We start from the raw sequence: 17,679 nt of genomic DNA on the forward strand, positions 1-17,679 counted from the left end.
GAAACGTCAAAATGACGAAAGCACACACAACCGCTCGGTCAACCGGAAGCACGTGACCAAAATTGAAAGCTAATCAGAAAAGACTTCAGGCAAATTCACAGTTCCCAGGGAATTTGTGCAGTCGAGAATAGGGCCCACGGTAAAAAAAAATTGGGTGATGTTCTTCAGCTCAACATCCGCCTTTCGCTCGCTTTTGTATCAACGTTACTCGATCGCCTTGTGGTGCTGACGCAAATTTTGACCTGTAGAAATGTGTTTCTCTTGCCAGCCTCAGCTACCGTCTTAATTTTTATAGTACATGCCAAGTGTTTTATATCTTTTATGTGCAATATTTGATAGCATGGTTGTGATCTTAATAAGCTAAGCGTCAAATTACACTGCATGTCGTCATAACTTTATATAGGGGCATCATGTTACTGATTGCTATTGCTTACTGAAAAAGACGGCGAATTCTCTGTGAATTTATGCAGTCGAGAATAGGGCCCCTGGGTTATCGCGTTATGAAGCCGGAGTCTATCCGCCTGCTCCATTTGGACATGGTCGAAACTCTGTCCTAACCCAGACGACAACCAAATAATCCGTCACGAGAAAGCTTCGCGTTCCCCCATCGTCGTCGTTAGAGGGAGGGGTGCGTGATTTTCACGCCCATTCGGGCTTCTGTTGATTCTCCGCAATCATCTGATAATGGCGCCACCGCCGTATCCAGCCGATTGCGCAAGTTGTGAAAGAACAATCGCTGGTGGCGAGGGAAATTACAGTGGGAAAGAGGGGTCAATGGTGGCGAGGAGGAATGCCGCAGCGGCGCTGAGTAAAGCGGCTTGATAGGATTGAAAACTAAGGGGGGGGGGGGGGCGAGGGGGTATACTGCTTTGCAATAAATGGTACCCCAAGGTCAGGGCAACGGTTTCTGTAATTTCCAGAAACCCTCGCTGCTTGCTGGTTCCACTTGAGCGTTATCTTGGTGTTAAATACTGGCGGGCAAGGCCGTCTCCCAGTCACTCACAGGCGAAAGTGGCGGGAAGATTCACTGTCCGGGAACACGATGCTCCTGCCCGTATGGCTCGCCTTGTTCGTGCTTTCCTTGGCTGAAACTGGTGAGTATGCGTATGAGCATGAAATGCATCACTGTATATCGTGAATAGTATTGCGCCCACTGGCGGATATTGTGGCGGTGAATGCATATAGCCCGCTCTAATCGAAGAAAGCCATTCCAGGCGAGGGAACTTTCGCGAGACAATTCCGTACAAATACGGAGAAACATTTTCTCTCGAATGGCTTACTTGGTATCTTTCAGGAGCAAGCTACAACGAGAGGGACTTTGACTGCAGACCTAAAGGCGCACGGATTCCAACAACATCGGTCTGTGACGGAGTGCTTGATTGCAAGAGGGACGGCGACTTTTCTGATGAGAACGAGACGATTTGCGGTGAGGATTTGCACAATGTTGTCAGTAGTACACACCACGAGTGGATGACATTTACAGACTCTGCATTTTACGAAATGGTTTAGCAAATGTGGGCTGTGAGGTTGCGGGTTCTATTTCCGCCCGCGGCGGCCGCTTTTGCAAGTGATGGAGGCTAAAAGCAAAAACGCCCGTCTGTACGAGATTTCGGCGAGCGTTAAAGATCCCCAGGTGGTCAAAATTAATCCGGAGCCCTCCACTACGCCACGCGTCATCGCCTGCGTTGCGCGGGCGCGTTAAACCCTACAATCAATCAATCAATCAATCAATCAATCAATCAATCAATCAATCAATCAATCAATCAATCAATCAATCAATCAATCAATCAATCAATCAATCAATCAATCAATCAATCAATCAATCAATCAATCAATCAATCAATCAATCAATCAATCAATCAATCAATCAATCAATCAATCAATCAATCAATCAATCAATCAATCAATCAATCAATCAATCAATCAATCAATCAATCAATCAATCAATCAATCAATCAATCAATCAATCAATCAATCAATCAATCAATCAATCAATCAATCAATCAATCAATCAATCAATCAATCAATCAATCAATCAATCAATCAATCAATCAATCAATCAATCAATCAATCAATCAATCAATCAATCAATCAATCAATCAATCAATCAATCAATCAATCAATCAATCAATCAATCAATCAATCAATCAATCAATCAATCAATCAATCAATCAATCAATCAATCAATCAATCAATCAATCAATCAATCAATCAATCAATCAATCAATCAATCAATCAATCAATCAATCAATCAATCAATCAATCAATCAATCAATCAATCAATCAATCAATCAATCAATCAATCAATCAATCAATCAATCAATCAATCAATCAATCAATCAATCAATCAATCAATCAATCAATCAATCAATCAATCAATCAATCAATCAATCAATCAATCAATCAATCAATCAATCAATCAATCAATCAATCAATCAATCAATCAATCAATCAATCAATCAATCAATCAATCAATCAATCAATCAATCAATCAATCAATCAATCAATCAATCAATCAATCAATCAATCAATCAATCAATCAATCAATCAATCAATCAATCAATCAATCAATCAATCAATCAATCAATCAATCAATCAATCAATCAATCAATCAATCAATCAATCAATCAATCAATCAAATGTGCGCTCATCATTCCGGGAAATCTCAATCGAAACATCTAGAAACGTTTTCCAAAATTAATTCTACGTGTTGTTTTTGTTATAAGGGGTGATTTATTATATTCTAGGTGGTTCAGGTGCGGGGCGTAGCCTATGACGAAGCTTAATTGTCATTCTGCATTGCATCGGAAGGGCCGGGTTTGTACCTACATGGAAACGGAGTGTCGCTGCATCGATACGTAACACATGAATAGCGTGAGAACTGTAGATCTCAACTACCCTTTTTTAAAACTGCGGTGCTATTCCAGAAGGCCCGAGTTTGAGTGAAACTCGGGCAAGGCGGAGCTGTGGTGATAATAATAAGCTCATGATAGTATTTCGGAGCAGGGTTAAAATGTATTAAAAATGCGATTCATGCTATTTGCTGATTATTGAGGTGGCGTAATCGGTCCAGGGCAGCGCGCACCAAGTATGCGCGACTAGGGCGTCGCGCATCTTTCAGTGCTTCTCTCGCTCCCCTGCTGCACTATTGGCTACTGGGGGCACGCAAATCCAATTACTTCATTTTATTGTACTTTTACTTTATTAATCTGTATTTCACTGCAAAGTCCACTTTATTTTTTATTTCATGCGTTCATATGAGCTTTTTGATTGGAATTTTTTCGTCCTAAGAAGTAGTTTCTGCCGTTGGTGGCACACAGTGCAATCACGTAACTATGGCCGACTGGCAAAAAAAAAAAAAGCGAATGATGAAACCGCGCCACATTCAAAACAGTTGCTACTCAAAATAAGTTATCGAAACCCTCCGATTTTCGACCCAAAATTTCCTCAGCGCGGTCCAGCCTGCTTACGTGCTTTTAAGGCGAAACCCTGGTGCGATGTATTAGCAAATTATTTTTTAATTTTTTGTACTTGCGCCTTTTTCCTCGCTTTCGTTTCTTTTTATTGCCACGGATTAGTTTAAACGGCTTTCTTTTTTCTGCTGTTGCGTGTTTGCTTCAGTTTCTTGTCTTTAATTTGTTCGTCTTACTGCGCAAGCAGACTGGAACATGCAACAGCCTCCCTAGAATAGGGGTTCTGCGAGGGTGGTGTTCGCCTGTCCTACTCCCGTGACATCACGTTCAGGTGCACGCTGCACGCGCTATCCTACAAGTGTTACTGTTCGAATCCACAGTGTTACTAATTTTGCGAACCGGGCACGTTAGTTTCTCAAAGGTCCAAATTCCGGGCCCATCCCCCAAGTGGCCATGTGTTACGAAGGAAGGAATAGCAACAAGGAAAAAAAAATTTCAGGGTTGTTTGTTTTATTTCATTTTGCAGTTCACCGCTCTTGTTCGAAGAAGCTCTCCACAGTCGTTTTTTTTTTTTTTTTTTGTAGAGTTCAATCCCTCGCAACCCTCTCTTCCTTCGCGCCCTTCCCACTCCCGCTTACCCTCCCTCTGGCGTCACGCGGTTGCTTTAATTCTTAGCTCTCCCTTTTACTCGCTTTCCATGTTCTGCTTCCTACCACACGACGGTGACGCCGAACAAAACCCGTTGAAAGGTGTTAAGATCGCCTCTTACAATAGGCACGCGCCGTTCATTGTATTATGGAGAGGATAATGAAAAGCTATCGGGGTATTCGCCGCCACAGCCTCGACCTCGACCTCGACAATCCAGACTCGGGGATATGCGCCAAAGACGTGCCAGGGGAAGAAGATGAACCCCATAAGGTGCATGCGCGAGAAACGAGCTGGGTTATCTCAACGCTAGGACATGCGTTCCTATCGGCGAGTACACCACGTCAACCGACTATCGGTGCGTCGACTGTCTCCTTGACAGCATATCTCATACCTATAAGCTATCCTGTCAGTAACGTTTTCACAAGAAATGCGCGCTACGCAACCCCGCGAGGTAGACTGTCCGCCGCGCTGATGATAAACAAAACACACGGTCATGCAACGCTTCGCTCGAAACTGCTTTGCGAGCAGACGATAACTGAAGCGCACGCTCCGGCTGCACACGGATAGACGTGCGGTAGAAACCTGCGGAAGCCATGTCCGCCAAACCTCATAAAAGAAAGGCGAGGTCTGCAAAACACGTCTCCACTGTTTATATTGCGCACACACCCGCTGACAGTCGACTGGTGACGGTCGATGGTGCGGTCACCACCAAGGCTTCTGTAAAAGCTGCCCGCCGCGCAAAACCGCAGCGCACACTACATTTGCTCCTTGACGGTCATGGAGCTAAAGCCGCCTCTAAGTCATCGCCAACGGGGGTCTGTCGCCAAACGACTGCACAACCAATGCAGAAAACTTTTCGAGAGAAAGAAACGGGCTCGAAATTCCTATTTCGTTTAAAAGACCTGTCGGGGCAGAAATATGCGTGCTACGGAGACCATAAATATAAACCACGCCGCAGCAGCGGCCACCACGGGAGTCCCGAGTTCAACTCAGCCGTGCAAAACCACACCCGAGTTTCCTCCGAGTTCTAATGTCAGTCAAACACATCCAGCCCCTTCGGTGGCGCAGCGTAACAATCCAAGCCACACCCACCCATGGCGTCCGCTTTGTGGGGACGTAGCGTTGTAGCCACTAAGTCGTCACTTGATGCCACCTATAGCAGCGACAAGAACTTAGCACAAAACAAAAATGAAGTCCCCAGGCCACCGTCAGCTAACGTTGTCACAGTCGCGAGGGTGTTCGGTCCGAACTGGAGTACAAGCCGACAGGAGGGGCAAAAACGACACGATTTTCCCATGGGAGCCTTCTTCATACACCGTGAAAACATAGTCGATGACTAATGACACAACTTCAACGCCTAAAACGCACTCGCCAATTCTCAAACACGCTCTTCAATTGACCGGGACGATTTCTGATAAGCGCCCACCGTGCACATTCAAGCAAGCCGTAAACAAAAGACATATTTGATGGTCGGGAGCAGGGCGCGTTCCATTCGCTACAGTGGACCCGCTTGATTACTTGGTTTGCGCTTGCGCAGAGCTGTACTGGGACTGCCCTCACGCCGCGTTGCAAACATAATTCAGTGGAAGAACAGAACACCGAGAAAAAAAATTCCGCCACCTTCCCACGAGGGGAACCCTGGGGTGATGCAAGGCATCTCATGGGGTTCAATTCGCGTTTCCGTTATGTTGGTTACCCAAATGTGGTTGAAGTGTAGTGAACCTTAAATGATGCTCAATCACACGTAAAGTTCCAAGTACGTAAAGACCGTCTTCATCGCAAGATTCAACGGAGTCGTCGTCGTCAAGCGAAGCACGAGCAAAGTCAGCGGAGTCGAGCAACTGTGTCAAGCGAAAGCGTGCGCTTAACTGAACGGGCGCCGAGCGCTCACCGCTTTATATGCGCGCTTGAAGGAGAGGAGACAGTGGAGGAAAGTTGCGCATGCGCACACATGCGCGCACAAGCGCGCCGGAGCACATGCGAACGTAGGCGAAACGCGCTAGCTGTTATAATAATGAGCCGGAGAGAGCGCATAACGCACAGCTGTCGGACAGAAGAACGGAGGAGAGTTTGCACATGCGTAATGAGGAGTGCGGACTACGCCGGTGAACGCGGGACAGGCCGAGTGTAAGAGATGCCTTGCATCTAAAACGGACCACCCCTTACCGGGCGTGGCCAACAGCCACGCTGGGGATTTCAAAGTAGCAGTGGGGTTATCTAGTTTATGCTCGGGAATGAGCATTGCAGAGCGATTTCAGAGGGTGCTGCATGCGGAAGATAGCAGGCGCCGTACTTTATCAACGTCATCATCATCATCATCACCACCAGCCTATCTACGCCCACTGCAGGGCAAAGGCCTCTCCCATTATTCTCCAATTACCTCGGTCCTGTGCCAACTGTGAACAATTTATCCCCGCAAACTTCTTGATCTCATCTGCCCATCTAACTTTCTGCCGCCCCCTGTAACGCTTGCCTTCTCTAGGGATCCACTCTGTTACCCTTAATGACCAGCGGTTATCTTGCCTTCGCATTACATGCCCTGCCCACGTCCATTTCTTCTTCTTAATTTCTACTAATATGTCTTTAACACCAGTTTGCTCCCTGACCCACTGCGCTCTCTTCTTGTCCCTTAATGTTACACCTATCATTTTCCGCTCCATTGCCCGCTGAGTCGTTCTCAATTTAAGTTGAACCCTCTTAGTGAGCCTCCAAGTTTCTGCCCCGTAGGTGAGTACCGGTAAGATGCAGCTGTCATACACTTTCTTCTTCAGCGACAATGGTAGGCTGCTATTCATTATCTGAGAATGTCTGCCATATGCACCCCACCCCATTCTGATCCTTCTAATTATCTCTGCCTCATGGTTGGGATCTGGGGTCACAACTTGGCCTAAGTAGATATATTCGCTTACCACTTCCACTGCCTCGCCACCTATCTCAAACTGCTGTGCTGTCCCGAGGTTATTGATTATTACTTTAGTTTTCTGCATATTAATTTTCAGGCCCACGGTTCTACTCTGTTCGCCCAGTGCGGAAAGCATGCTTTGCAATTCGTCCCCCGAGTTACTTAGCAAGGCAACGTCATCAGCAAATCTGAGGTTACTGAGGTATTCTCCATTAACCCTTACTCCCACCTGTTCCCAATCCAACGTTCTGAATACTTCTTGTAAGCATGCTGTGAATAACATTGGAGAGATTGTGTCTCCTTGTCTGACACCCTTCCTTATAGGTATTTTACTGCTCTCCCTATGGAGGATGATGGTAGCTGTAGACCCATTATAGATATCCTCTAGTATTCTTACATAATGCTCATCTACCCCCTGGTTCCGTAATGCCTGAATGACGGCTAGGGTTTCGACCGAGTCAAATGCTTTCTCATAATCTATGAAGGCTATATATAGGGGTTCAGTATACTCAGCGCACTTCTCTATTACCTGATTGATCGTGTGAATATGGTCCATTGTTGAATAACCTTTACGGAACCCTGCTTGTTCTTTAGGTTGACTGAAATCTAAGGTTGCAGAGATTCGGTTAGCGATTACCTTGGTAAATACCTTGTAGACGACTGACAGTAAGCTGATCGGCCTGTAATTTTTCAAGTCCTTCATGTCGCCTTTCTTATGGATTAGGATGATGTTAGCGTTCTTCCAAGATTCCGGTACCGTTGCGGTCATTAGGCATTGCGTATACAGGTTTGCCAGTTTTTCAAGTACAATTTCTCCGCCATCCTTCAAGAGGTCTGCTGTTATCTGATCCTCACCAGGTGCTTTGCCCCCTTTCATTTCTTTCAAAGCCTTCCTTACTTCTTCGGTTGTTAATGGTGGGATGTCTATCTCCTCTGAACTACTGTCTCGTTCGGCATTATCCTGTATGTCCCGGCTACTGTACAGATCCCTATAGAACTCGTCGGCCACTGTGACTATTTTATCCCTATTTGTGATGACGTTGCCTTGCTTATCCTTAAGTGCATACATCTGATTTTTCCCCACGCCAAGACGTCTCTTCACTGCTTTCAGGCTACCTCCGTTCTTTACAGCGTATTCGATCCTCTCCATGTTATACTTCCGTATGTCAGCTGTCTTACGCCTATTGATTAACTTCGAGAGCTCGGCTAGTTCTATTCTGTCAGCTGCAGTAGAGATTCTCATGGTTTTCCGTTTTCTGATTAGATCTTTCGTCTCCTGAGAAAGTTTACCAGTATCCTGTCTAGCCATAGTGCCCCCGACTTCTACTGCACACTCCTTGAGGATGCGTGTAAGGTTGTCGCTGGCTTCCTGCGTCGTAAGCTCGGCTTCCTCGTTAAGTGCGGAATATCGGTTCTGCAGCGCGATCCTGAATTCTTCTACTTTGCGTCTTACTGTTAGCTCATTTATCGGCTTCTTACGTACTAGCTTGTTGCGGTCCCGCCTCAAATCTAGCCTAATTCGAGATTTATCAACGTAAGCGGCCCCAACGCAGCGCGCTGAGTATGCCAGGCGTGCTGCGCACGATCCCGGCGGTTTCGCTGGAGGTGTATCGAATGCTCCACTATCTCTACTTTCATAACCCAAGCAGCTGGAAACTCGGGAGTAGGCGACACTCGGGCCTTCTGGAATAGCGCCCCTGTTATACTCATTTTTAGTTAGATGGAAACGTCTGAGCATCATCACCCTTGATGATGATGATGTTTGGGTGTTAAGGGCGCAAGGCCATCTAGGCCAAAGAGCGCCAAGAAAGGGGTTCAATAACTGAGATGAATAGGTGCACTAAAATTGGTTAGAGAGAACAGAAGTAAAATCAGTTAAAAACAATGAGAATGGCTGGTGTACATGGCCAGGATGAAGAGCAAGAGTGATTAAAAGATAAATAAGGTGACTGGTGTATAGGACCACGTGTAAAACTATGGGTGGTATGAGATGAGCTGTAAGAAGTGAACCTCTGACAGAAACTTAAAGATATACGCCTAACAGGAAATATGGCATTGTCTCCTAAAAAGTATGACTGATGTAATGGCATAGGTTGTCTGTAAAGTTCTCTTAAGTGTTTGCGTCGTGTAATGTCGGGTGTCTTGCATTGAGTGAGGATGTGTATCGCGGATAGGCCCTCCCCACACCTGCTACACAGAGGTCTTGGAGATCCATGAGCAGGTGCGGGTGTTACGTGTGTGTGGCCTATCCGTAACCTAGCTAAGGTGACTTCAATGTGTCTGTTGTATGAGTCAGCATCATCACCCTTGACTGATCCAGGAACGTTGCTTATTATTCCGCAGAAACCATCTGGCACTGATTAGAGGTAAAACTAAAAGCTTGCTGCACACAAAATCTCATGTTTAAGAAATGGTTTCCCTAGGTATGTGAAAGGTACAACCACTGTTCAACATTGTCGAGAATGCGGTGGTCGTATATTTTTGTTCTCGGCCCACTGCTAACAAACTCACAGTAGTGTCTCTCCCTTTCAGCGCCTGCACCGTATTTGAAAAAAGACGTTTCACTTGTGGTCAGTGAAGTGACGAACACGTCTCTCGTGCTCTCGTGGTCGAAGGCTACAACGAAGGTTTCCAGTCATTCGCTGGAGCTAGCCGGATATTTCGTGACAGCGAGGTCCGAGGCCCACTTGTTCCAGAACACGGTGTCGCAAGGCCTGCGCACGCACCAAGTGCAGGGGCTCAAGCCGTGGTCGCAGTACACACTCATTACGCGGCCGTTCTACACCGGATCCGGCAAACCGGAAAGCTCGTACAAGGTTGGGCGAGCAGCTTCCGTGTTCGTCACGACGCTTCCCTCGGGTGAGTGCATACGAATCTTGACGCTAGAGCTATACATTCTTCGAGGGGTTGGAGGTGCACCGGTCACAAGTTTTTCTCAATAAAAACTTTACAGTTTCCCCGGTGTTTTTATCACCGCATATAGAAATAAGTAGAACCTGATGTTGGACCCGCCTCCACGGTGGCTCAGTGGATAATGCGTTGTGCCGCTGAGTCTAAGCAATCCAGGCCACGGTGGCTGCTTTTCTGATGTAGGCGAGAAGTGACAACGCACCCGCCGCGGTGGCTCAGAGGCTGGGGAGTTGTGCTAGTTGTGCTGCTGAGCCCATAGTTGCTAAGAAACTGTATGGCTGAGCCCAAGGACGCTGGTTCTATTCCCGGCCACCAGGGTTGACAGGTCTAGCGATTTGTCGCCAAACCGTCGACTTTTCGGGAAAGATGGCGATGAAAACTCCAGTGTGGCGACTTTGATACTTTCCGTCTCCTTTGAGCATTGGTCATTTTATGTATTTCCTGGCTCTTCCGATGCCCCACTTTCCACAATGGGGGCCTTATACCATATTTATTGCATTTCAGCCAGTGAGACAAAGTGAACAAACAGAACAAACTTTCAGGCAGATGAATGTTATCTGGCAAATTCTTGAACAGGTCTCAACAATCAGTTTAAACACACCACCATACGGCGCTACTTAACGGAAGAAATTTAAATTTGCCTTGAGCTTTTTATATCCTGCACCTGATGTCGTATGAATAGCGTCGAAGCCTTCAAGCAACGACATCGGTTTAAAGTGTAATGCTTCAGTAGTTTACGGGTGCTTGAGATGTCATGAAGGGTGGTGGGAAGTGCGTATGACGTTGTGTAATAGGCGCTCGAATGTAAAGACGCTGCGAAAGTGGTAAAACATGCTGTGCAGCAAACGCGCATTTCAAGTCATTCTTGTTCTTTGAATGCTTCACCTAAACCTGCACATTTTAACTTTTTGGTAGGCAGCAGTCAACCGTTGTCACTTTCCCGCACCAGACCAGACGAATAAAATTTGTAATACGGTTTTCTACCTCTCCGAATTTCTGTATTTTTCCCGCAAATGTAACCAAAAAGTACTTACTAGCATCCCTTAGCTGAAAATGGCGTCTTTTCTGGCACTTTTTCAAGCATTCACTTTAAGGTGGCGACTTCGTCAATTTCCCGGCGACTTTTCCTTCTGAAGACCTGGCAACCCTGCCCGTCTCGGCGGCAGCTTTTCTGATGGGGCCCTATTCTCGACTGCACAAATTGCCGGCAATTCAGGCAATTTTCCGGAAGTCTTTTCTGATTGGCTTTCAATTTTGGTCACGTGCTTCCGGTTCACAAAGCAGTTGTGTGTGCTGTCGTCATTTTGACGTTTCATGTCGTTTACGGACACCAGTTCTAAAGTTTGCCTTATTTCTCGTTACTAAAAGCGTATAATTCTTGGCCGGCAATGAAAAACCAGACTAAATGCAGCGGACATGACAACGTAAGCCTGTCTTTGCTATTCAACAACAATACTGCTTGTAATACACACCCCCTCTGTGATTGGCTGAGAAGGCGTGACGTAATTTAAACAGTTGGCGGGAACGATTACGTCATGCATTGGCAACTTCAGCCTGCGTAAAAGTGACGTAATGCTACGTAACAGCTTGAAAATGGCAGCTGTTTTTGTCGCAAAATACAAGCAAAATAGGGCAAAATATTGCCCACGCTTACGGCGCCGCAAAAGGTGCGGCAATTTGCAGCAGGCGCAGTTTCGCACGCGCGCTGTTTAAAGCATGTTTCATACCGAAACAAATTATAGTTTCAACTGCTTCCAAGTCAGCGATCATGGAACATACAAATAACATGCAGTATTTTGCTTTTATGTTTGGCAATGAAATAAAATATATTTGTTCGGCGTAACCGCAACATAAGAGGGCAGTACAAGTCTCTCCATGGCAAAGAGAACCCAATGCATGGCATTTGTCCATACTTGTCCTAGTAAGCTGTTGGCTCACATGATCGAACTGAAGAGAAAATAACAATGAAAAGTGACTATTTAGTTCATTACAGCGCTGGCTGCAGTCGAGCTTGACGAATGAATGAATTGGCGACATCGGTGCGCTCCGCGGTTATCAGGCGTAGCGCTTCGCTGCTCTTATGTGTCATAGAAGCGATGGTCGCGGCCGTCTTTTTCTGTGATCACGCCATAAACTTGTAACATAGCAGCAGACGATGGCGTGGCGGCGGTGGTGGCAGGGAAGGTGAAAACGCAACAAAGCTTGCATTGAAGCAGAGAGCCCAGCTATGTTAATAAAAGCGATTGAAAGAAATAAATATATACGGTAAAAAAATTGTGTGATGTTCTTTAGCTCGACATCCGCCTTTCGCTCGCTTTTGGATCAACGTTACTCGATCGCCTTGTGGTGTTGGCGCCAAATTTGACCTCCAGAAATGTGTTTTTCTTCTCAGCCTCAGCTACCGTCTTAATTTTTATAGTACATGCTAAGTGTTTTTATATCTTTCTTGCACAATATTTGATACCTTGGTAGCGATCTTTATGAGTGACTCGTCAAATTACACTGCATGTCGTCATAGCTATAGGTGCAGTACGTCACTGATTGCTTACGTCGTGCTTACGCAAAAAAACATGGGCGAAATGCCGGCAATTTGTGCAGTCGAGAATAGGGCCCATGGAGGCGAAAAGCGAAAACGCCCGGGTGCTCGAGATTTCGGCGCACGTTAAAGATCCCTAGGTGGTAAAAATTAATCCCGAGTCCTCCACTACCGCACGCCTCATAGCCCCGGCGTGTCACACCCCAAAATGTTTTAGAACTAGTTGTTTGGGAGTTGTTTCATCTCGGCTGAAAACACGGGCTTCTTGCAAAGAGGGACGCGCACAGGGTGAGACAAGAGTGCGTGATTCCGCGAGAGAATGAACAATCGTGGACACGCACATTTTTCTCTTTTACCATATTTTTGCGAGTTATGCGCGTCCCAGAGAAAAGCTTGAAATTGCAATCCGTTTTCCTCTAGCGTGCGTACTTCGCGAGAAAAAAATTTGCAGAGGTGGTTCGGGGGACACGCGATTTCCGACCACTGTAGTTTTGTACAATTTTCGGGCTTCGCGCACGGATCGTTCTGATTAAACTTTGTTGGAAAACAAAAACTATACCAAAATGACAAACTGATCAAAGGAGATTTTGCGTTCTCCGCGAAGAAAAAAAATAAAAAAAAACTTCTGAAATCGCGTCAGACGCTAGATTGTCGCTCACTTTGACGCTCATATCTCCGTATTCCGTATTTGTAATTGTGACCAACTTTTAAGTGATAGGCAATTTCGACCAGATCTCTCCAAACATATCTGTGAAATATAAATTGTCTAGACAAGATATAAATGCACACAAAAAAAGATTGACTGCTCTGCTTGTTCTACAAATACGTAACATTGAAAATAAAAATAAAAAGAACCGTCTCGATTTTCTTCAAAGTTGGGGAAAAGAGACCCCTCAAAGGGTCAACAATACTGCTGAAAAACAAGTTACATCATTTTTTTTGTACCGAAATTATCAGCGGCTGAAATCACTCGTTCTAGGCCCGTCTCCGTGCCGTGTGCTCCGCTACTGCCCGTGCTTTTCTGGCTTCGCGCTTTCATAAAAAAGTGTCTGTTCGCATTCACCGGACACAACGGTGCTTTTAACCTTTGAAATCATTCTAAAGAGTAATCCACCTTTCTAATAATTCAAATTTAGATATTTCACTGAATAAGCGCTAGCGCAGCTACGCCTGTGGCGAAGAGGCGCCAAAAAGCACGCCTTTGCGGGTGCAACGTTGCTTCTAGCAAAATCAGAAAGCCAGGTAATAAAACAAAAAAGTTTTTTTTGGTGGGTCGACTGCCGTAAATGACCCCGTGTCATCCACTTGTTAAAAATAGGACACTTGTTTAAAAATGAAGCACTTGTTTAAATAATGAAAAAGTAAAAAAACAACGGAAGCTCCCACTAAAGCGTAAGGAAGCTCACACTAACGGCAGCGAAGCTGTACGTAACCTTCCCGCGCCCATTATGACGGTTTAGGTCAACGGTTGCCGCCGATTTGCTACTTCGCTGCCGCAACGACCGTTACTCTATCAATGTTGCTATAAGTGTGAGCTTCCTTAATTTTTTTTTTTTTTTTTTTGAAGTGATAATCATTGGACATCACCTTGGAGGGGCGTACGATATGACGTGTCTTTCCCCGCACGGGACATCACTGCAATAAGTTTCTTTCCGGCGGGTACCTGTACCAGAATTATCACTGCCTCATTATCCGGCGAGGTGTGCACGTCTGTAGTGGGGCCAGTTAGTACATTTTGAACATACAATCAGCGCAAAAAACTAGGGCTAGGAATGAAGAAAAGTACAGGCTGCTTTCTCGTCCTCGTTTTGTGCACTATTTGTATGTCCAGATGTTGCAAAGCTTTTAATGTATGCCATCATAGATGGCGCCTGCTGCGAAAGATGTTCGATGCTAGACTCAAGTTTTTAAAACGAAAGCTTCCTTAATGGGTCCGACGGCGTTCTGTCAAAAAAACTAATGCAATTGCACATAGACCGCTTGGTTGACCGAAAAGCTGTGATAAGTTTCCTGGACTCACGGCGCGTGCATAAAACCGGGCTTCCATTGTGTCAGCACAGTTAGTTACCTGCAACTTGCAAACAGGAACGATTCTAGATAAGACAATACACGCGCCTATCATGATGAAGGAGTACAATAGCATACCTTTGTGTCGTAAACCACGTATCGGTATACCTTTAGATCGTTCGTTGATGCGTTTGCTTAGAGCACGAAAAATCGTCGCATGGGTCCGTTCTTCGTTTGCGATTTGGGTCTTTGAAGGTTTGACGATCGGTTCGACGCAATGTCAGAGAAGATTGGACACACTTTCAGCGAAGGTTCTGACTCACACTAAAAACAGCGCAGGGACGAGGACGGAAGAAGTGACAAACTAGGGCGCTGACGAACAACTGAAGTACGATTTATTACACGACATTAAATACATGGAAAACCAGTGGCTGCAAGCATGCGCCAGTTCAAGGATAAGATATCACTCTAGTGTGCCATGGAAGCTAACATCAAGGATAAAACAATCAGACTTGCTATCTAGTACAAGTGACGTTCAACTGGCTAGATATGCCACCTCTCTTTCCAAAAGGGCAGTTGATGGCGTGCTCACGCATTTTCCCCCCCGAATGCCAATCAGTGAGGCCTCCAATATTTCCCGTGAGCGAGCATCTCGATAGCGTTTCAAAACACGCGTTTCATTTAACTTTGGGTGGCAATCTCTTTTTTCGCATTTCTTGCAATGTATTGCAAGATTGCTGCCCGTTCCTGTGCGCATGGTATAGGCACGCTCTCTAAGGCGATCATTTAGGCATCTACCAGTCTGGCCTTCGTAAACTCGTCCGCATGAAAGTGGGATTTCGTACACCACTTTTTCCGCACATTTCACAAACTGGGTTTCATGCTTCTTCTCACATACGGCCCTTGGCATGTCGTTGCAGTTTACCTTGGCGCACAAAGACGCCAGTTTGTTGGGCGCTGAAAAAACCGTCCTTACTCCTGCCTTATCTCCGATCTTCTTCAAAAGATGTGATACCCCGTGGACGTAGGGTATGACGTTTAAGCGGCCCTTGGATGTTTCTTCTTGTGGCCGATTTTTTGCAAAGTTAGAGTTTACCCTTTTCAGAACATTCTCGGCGGAGCTGCGCAACATAGGGACCGGGTATACTGCCTCACTGAGTCTCTTGATTTGGGTGCCTAAGCTCTTCGTCATGGTGTGCGGACAGGATCTTGCTACTGCGTTCGTTATAGCCGCAACAGCAATGTCACGTTTTACCACTTTTGAGTGGGCCGAGTTGAAGGGCAGTAGGCCTTTTTGCGATCTTGGAGCGTATTCCCAGCAGACATGACGCACGTCGAAAGTCATTTCTAGGTCGAGAAACCTCAACTTTCCAGCTTCTGGCGTCTCACTAGTCAGGTGGAACGTCGTCACAGAACCGTCGAGAACACCTCCAAGATCTCCGCTTCTTGCTTCGAAAGGTCACCATGTACTTCGAACACCACCAGGAAGTCATCGACGTACCGAAAGACCTTTACGACAGCCGAATTCTGAAGGGCAGATTTGCAGGCGCCTGTCGAAGCCCGCCAGTAGCAGGTCACTGAGCACTGGAGCAATAGACGAGCCGATGCACACCCCCTTCTTTTGAATGTACAGCTTATCGTTGTGAGCGCAAGTAGAAAGCCAACCCTTCCAGAAATGCTTCTGTGCTGATGCCGCATTCACTTTGAAACCTGGTGTTCCCGAAACAATCGATGGCTTCACTCACAGCATCCAATACCAAGGCATGAGGAAGGAAGTAATACATATCCTTCAGATCCACCGATAACCCGCTCAGAATATCAGAGGGTTGCGACTCAAGGAAGCTTGAGATGGCTCTGGGGCTGCGCACCAAGAAAGGGTCCTCTACCGGTAGTCTTGAAAGAGAAGATTGCAGGAATCGCCCAAAAGCGTTTTGCCACGTGCCCCTTTCAGTGACTATGACCTTAAACGGGCAAGTCTCCTTGTGAGTCTTGGCGCCAAAGAAGCACTTCAGGTGTGAACCTTTGCTCTTTTTGATTGTGGTAGCTAGCCTGTTCAACTCGTCAGTCTCACAGAACCGGATGGCATCCTTCTTTGCCACCCAAAGTTAAATGAAACGCGTGTTTTGAAACGCTATCGAGATGCTCGCTCACGGGAAATATTGGAGGCCTCACTGATTGGCATTCGGGGGGAAAAATGCGTGAGCACGCCATCAATTGCCCTTTTGGAAAGAGAGGTGGCATATCTAGCCAGTTGAACGTCACTTGTACTAGATAGCAAGTCTGATTGTTTTATCCTTGATGTTAGCTTCCATGGCACACTGGAGTGATATCTTATCCTTGAACTGGCGCATGCTTGCAGCCACTGGTTTTCCATGTATTTAATGTCGTGTAATAAATCGTACTTCAGTTGTTCGTCAGCGCACTAGTTTGTCACTTCTTCCGTCCTCGTCCCTGCGCTGTTTTTAGTGTGAATTATGTGTACCCAACTAGCCCAACGTCAAGCCTTAGGAAGGTTCTGACGCACATTTGACGCACTTTTGAAGTGATAATGCTTTCCCGCTTCTCTCAACTTTTTTTAGAGAGAAATGGTAAAGTTTTTGATATCTGTAAGTCAAGCGCGGCTTTCCTGGTAAACATCAGCAAGGGTATCCGTCCAGTCTTCAGCGAGGAAGACGTCCAGCTTCCGGAAGTCCTTGGCTTGAAGGTTAGCGTAAATGTGAATTGGAAAGCAGTAGAGGTTAGCAAAAGAAGGTTAGAATGTTGGTGGGAAAAGAGCAGAGTAGAAGCTACGAAGACATCTGATCTAAGGAGTCAAACTAGCACAAAAATACCATAAAGGGTATATTTCTTTCTTTTTCATGGCGAGGGGATCGTACAGTGGCGTTAAGACTAAGGTCATTGTGCGACGCCATTCCGTTACAAAGGTGAAGCCGCTAAGCATCATCATCACCAGCACAGACAGTCCTGGGCGCCTGCATAACCTCATTCATGACACTCGAAGTAGCTTGTGACATTGCCGTTTCCTCTGCCTTGATGCTGCGGCTGCGCCGAGGCAGCTGCGGATGGGGATGCTCTGGGAAGCTGCGGATGGGTACGCTCATGTTGCCCTGATTTGGGAGCCGATGCTAGATTGGCTTGCTGGCGTACGTTCTCTGCTTCGTTTAGGTTCCGCGATTTCCGATCTCAGCTATGCATTCTCGTCTCTGATCGCGCGAAGCTCTGAACGCATTTCCGCCAGCTGAGTCAACAGTGCAGTGTTTCAT

The 17,679-nt window shown here is 46.1% G+C and overlaps 1 protein-coding gene across 1 annotated transcript in view; it reads left to right on the plus strand.

Moving 5' to 3' along the window:
- The first annotated feature begins 907 nt into the window (after nt 1-907).
- Nucleotides 908-17,679, plus strand: part of LOC144155804 (uncharacterized) — a 32,171-nt gene continuing 15,399 nt past the window's right edge. Inside the window, exons 1-3 of the mRNA XM_077687480.1 lie at nt 908-1,094; nt 1,295-1,426; nt 9,496-9,822. Coding sequence (XP_077543606.1) covers nt 1,043-1,094; nt 1,295-1,426; nt 9,496-9,822 — 511 coding nt within the window. The 5' untranslated portion in view covers nt 908-1,042. The remainder of the gene's footprint in view (nt 1,095-1,294; nt 1,427-9,495; nt 9,823-17,679) is intronic.

Source organism: Haemaphysalis longicornis, unplaced genomic scaffold, assembly GCF_048455015.1.
Source record: "Haemaphysalis longicornis isolate Haplotype H1 unplaced genomic scaffold, Haemaphysalis longicornis Haplotype H1 scaffold_1, whole genome shotgun sequence".
NCBI lineage: Eukaryota > Metazoa > Arthropoda > Arachnida > Ixodida > Ixodidae > Haemaphysalis > Haemaphysalis longicornis.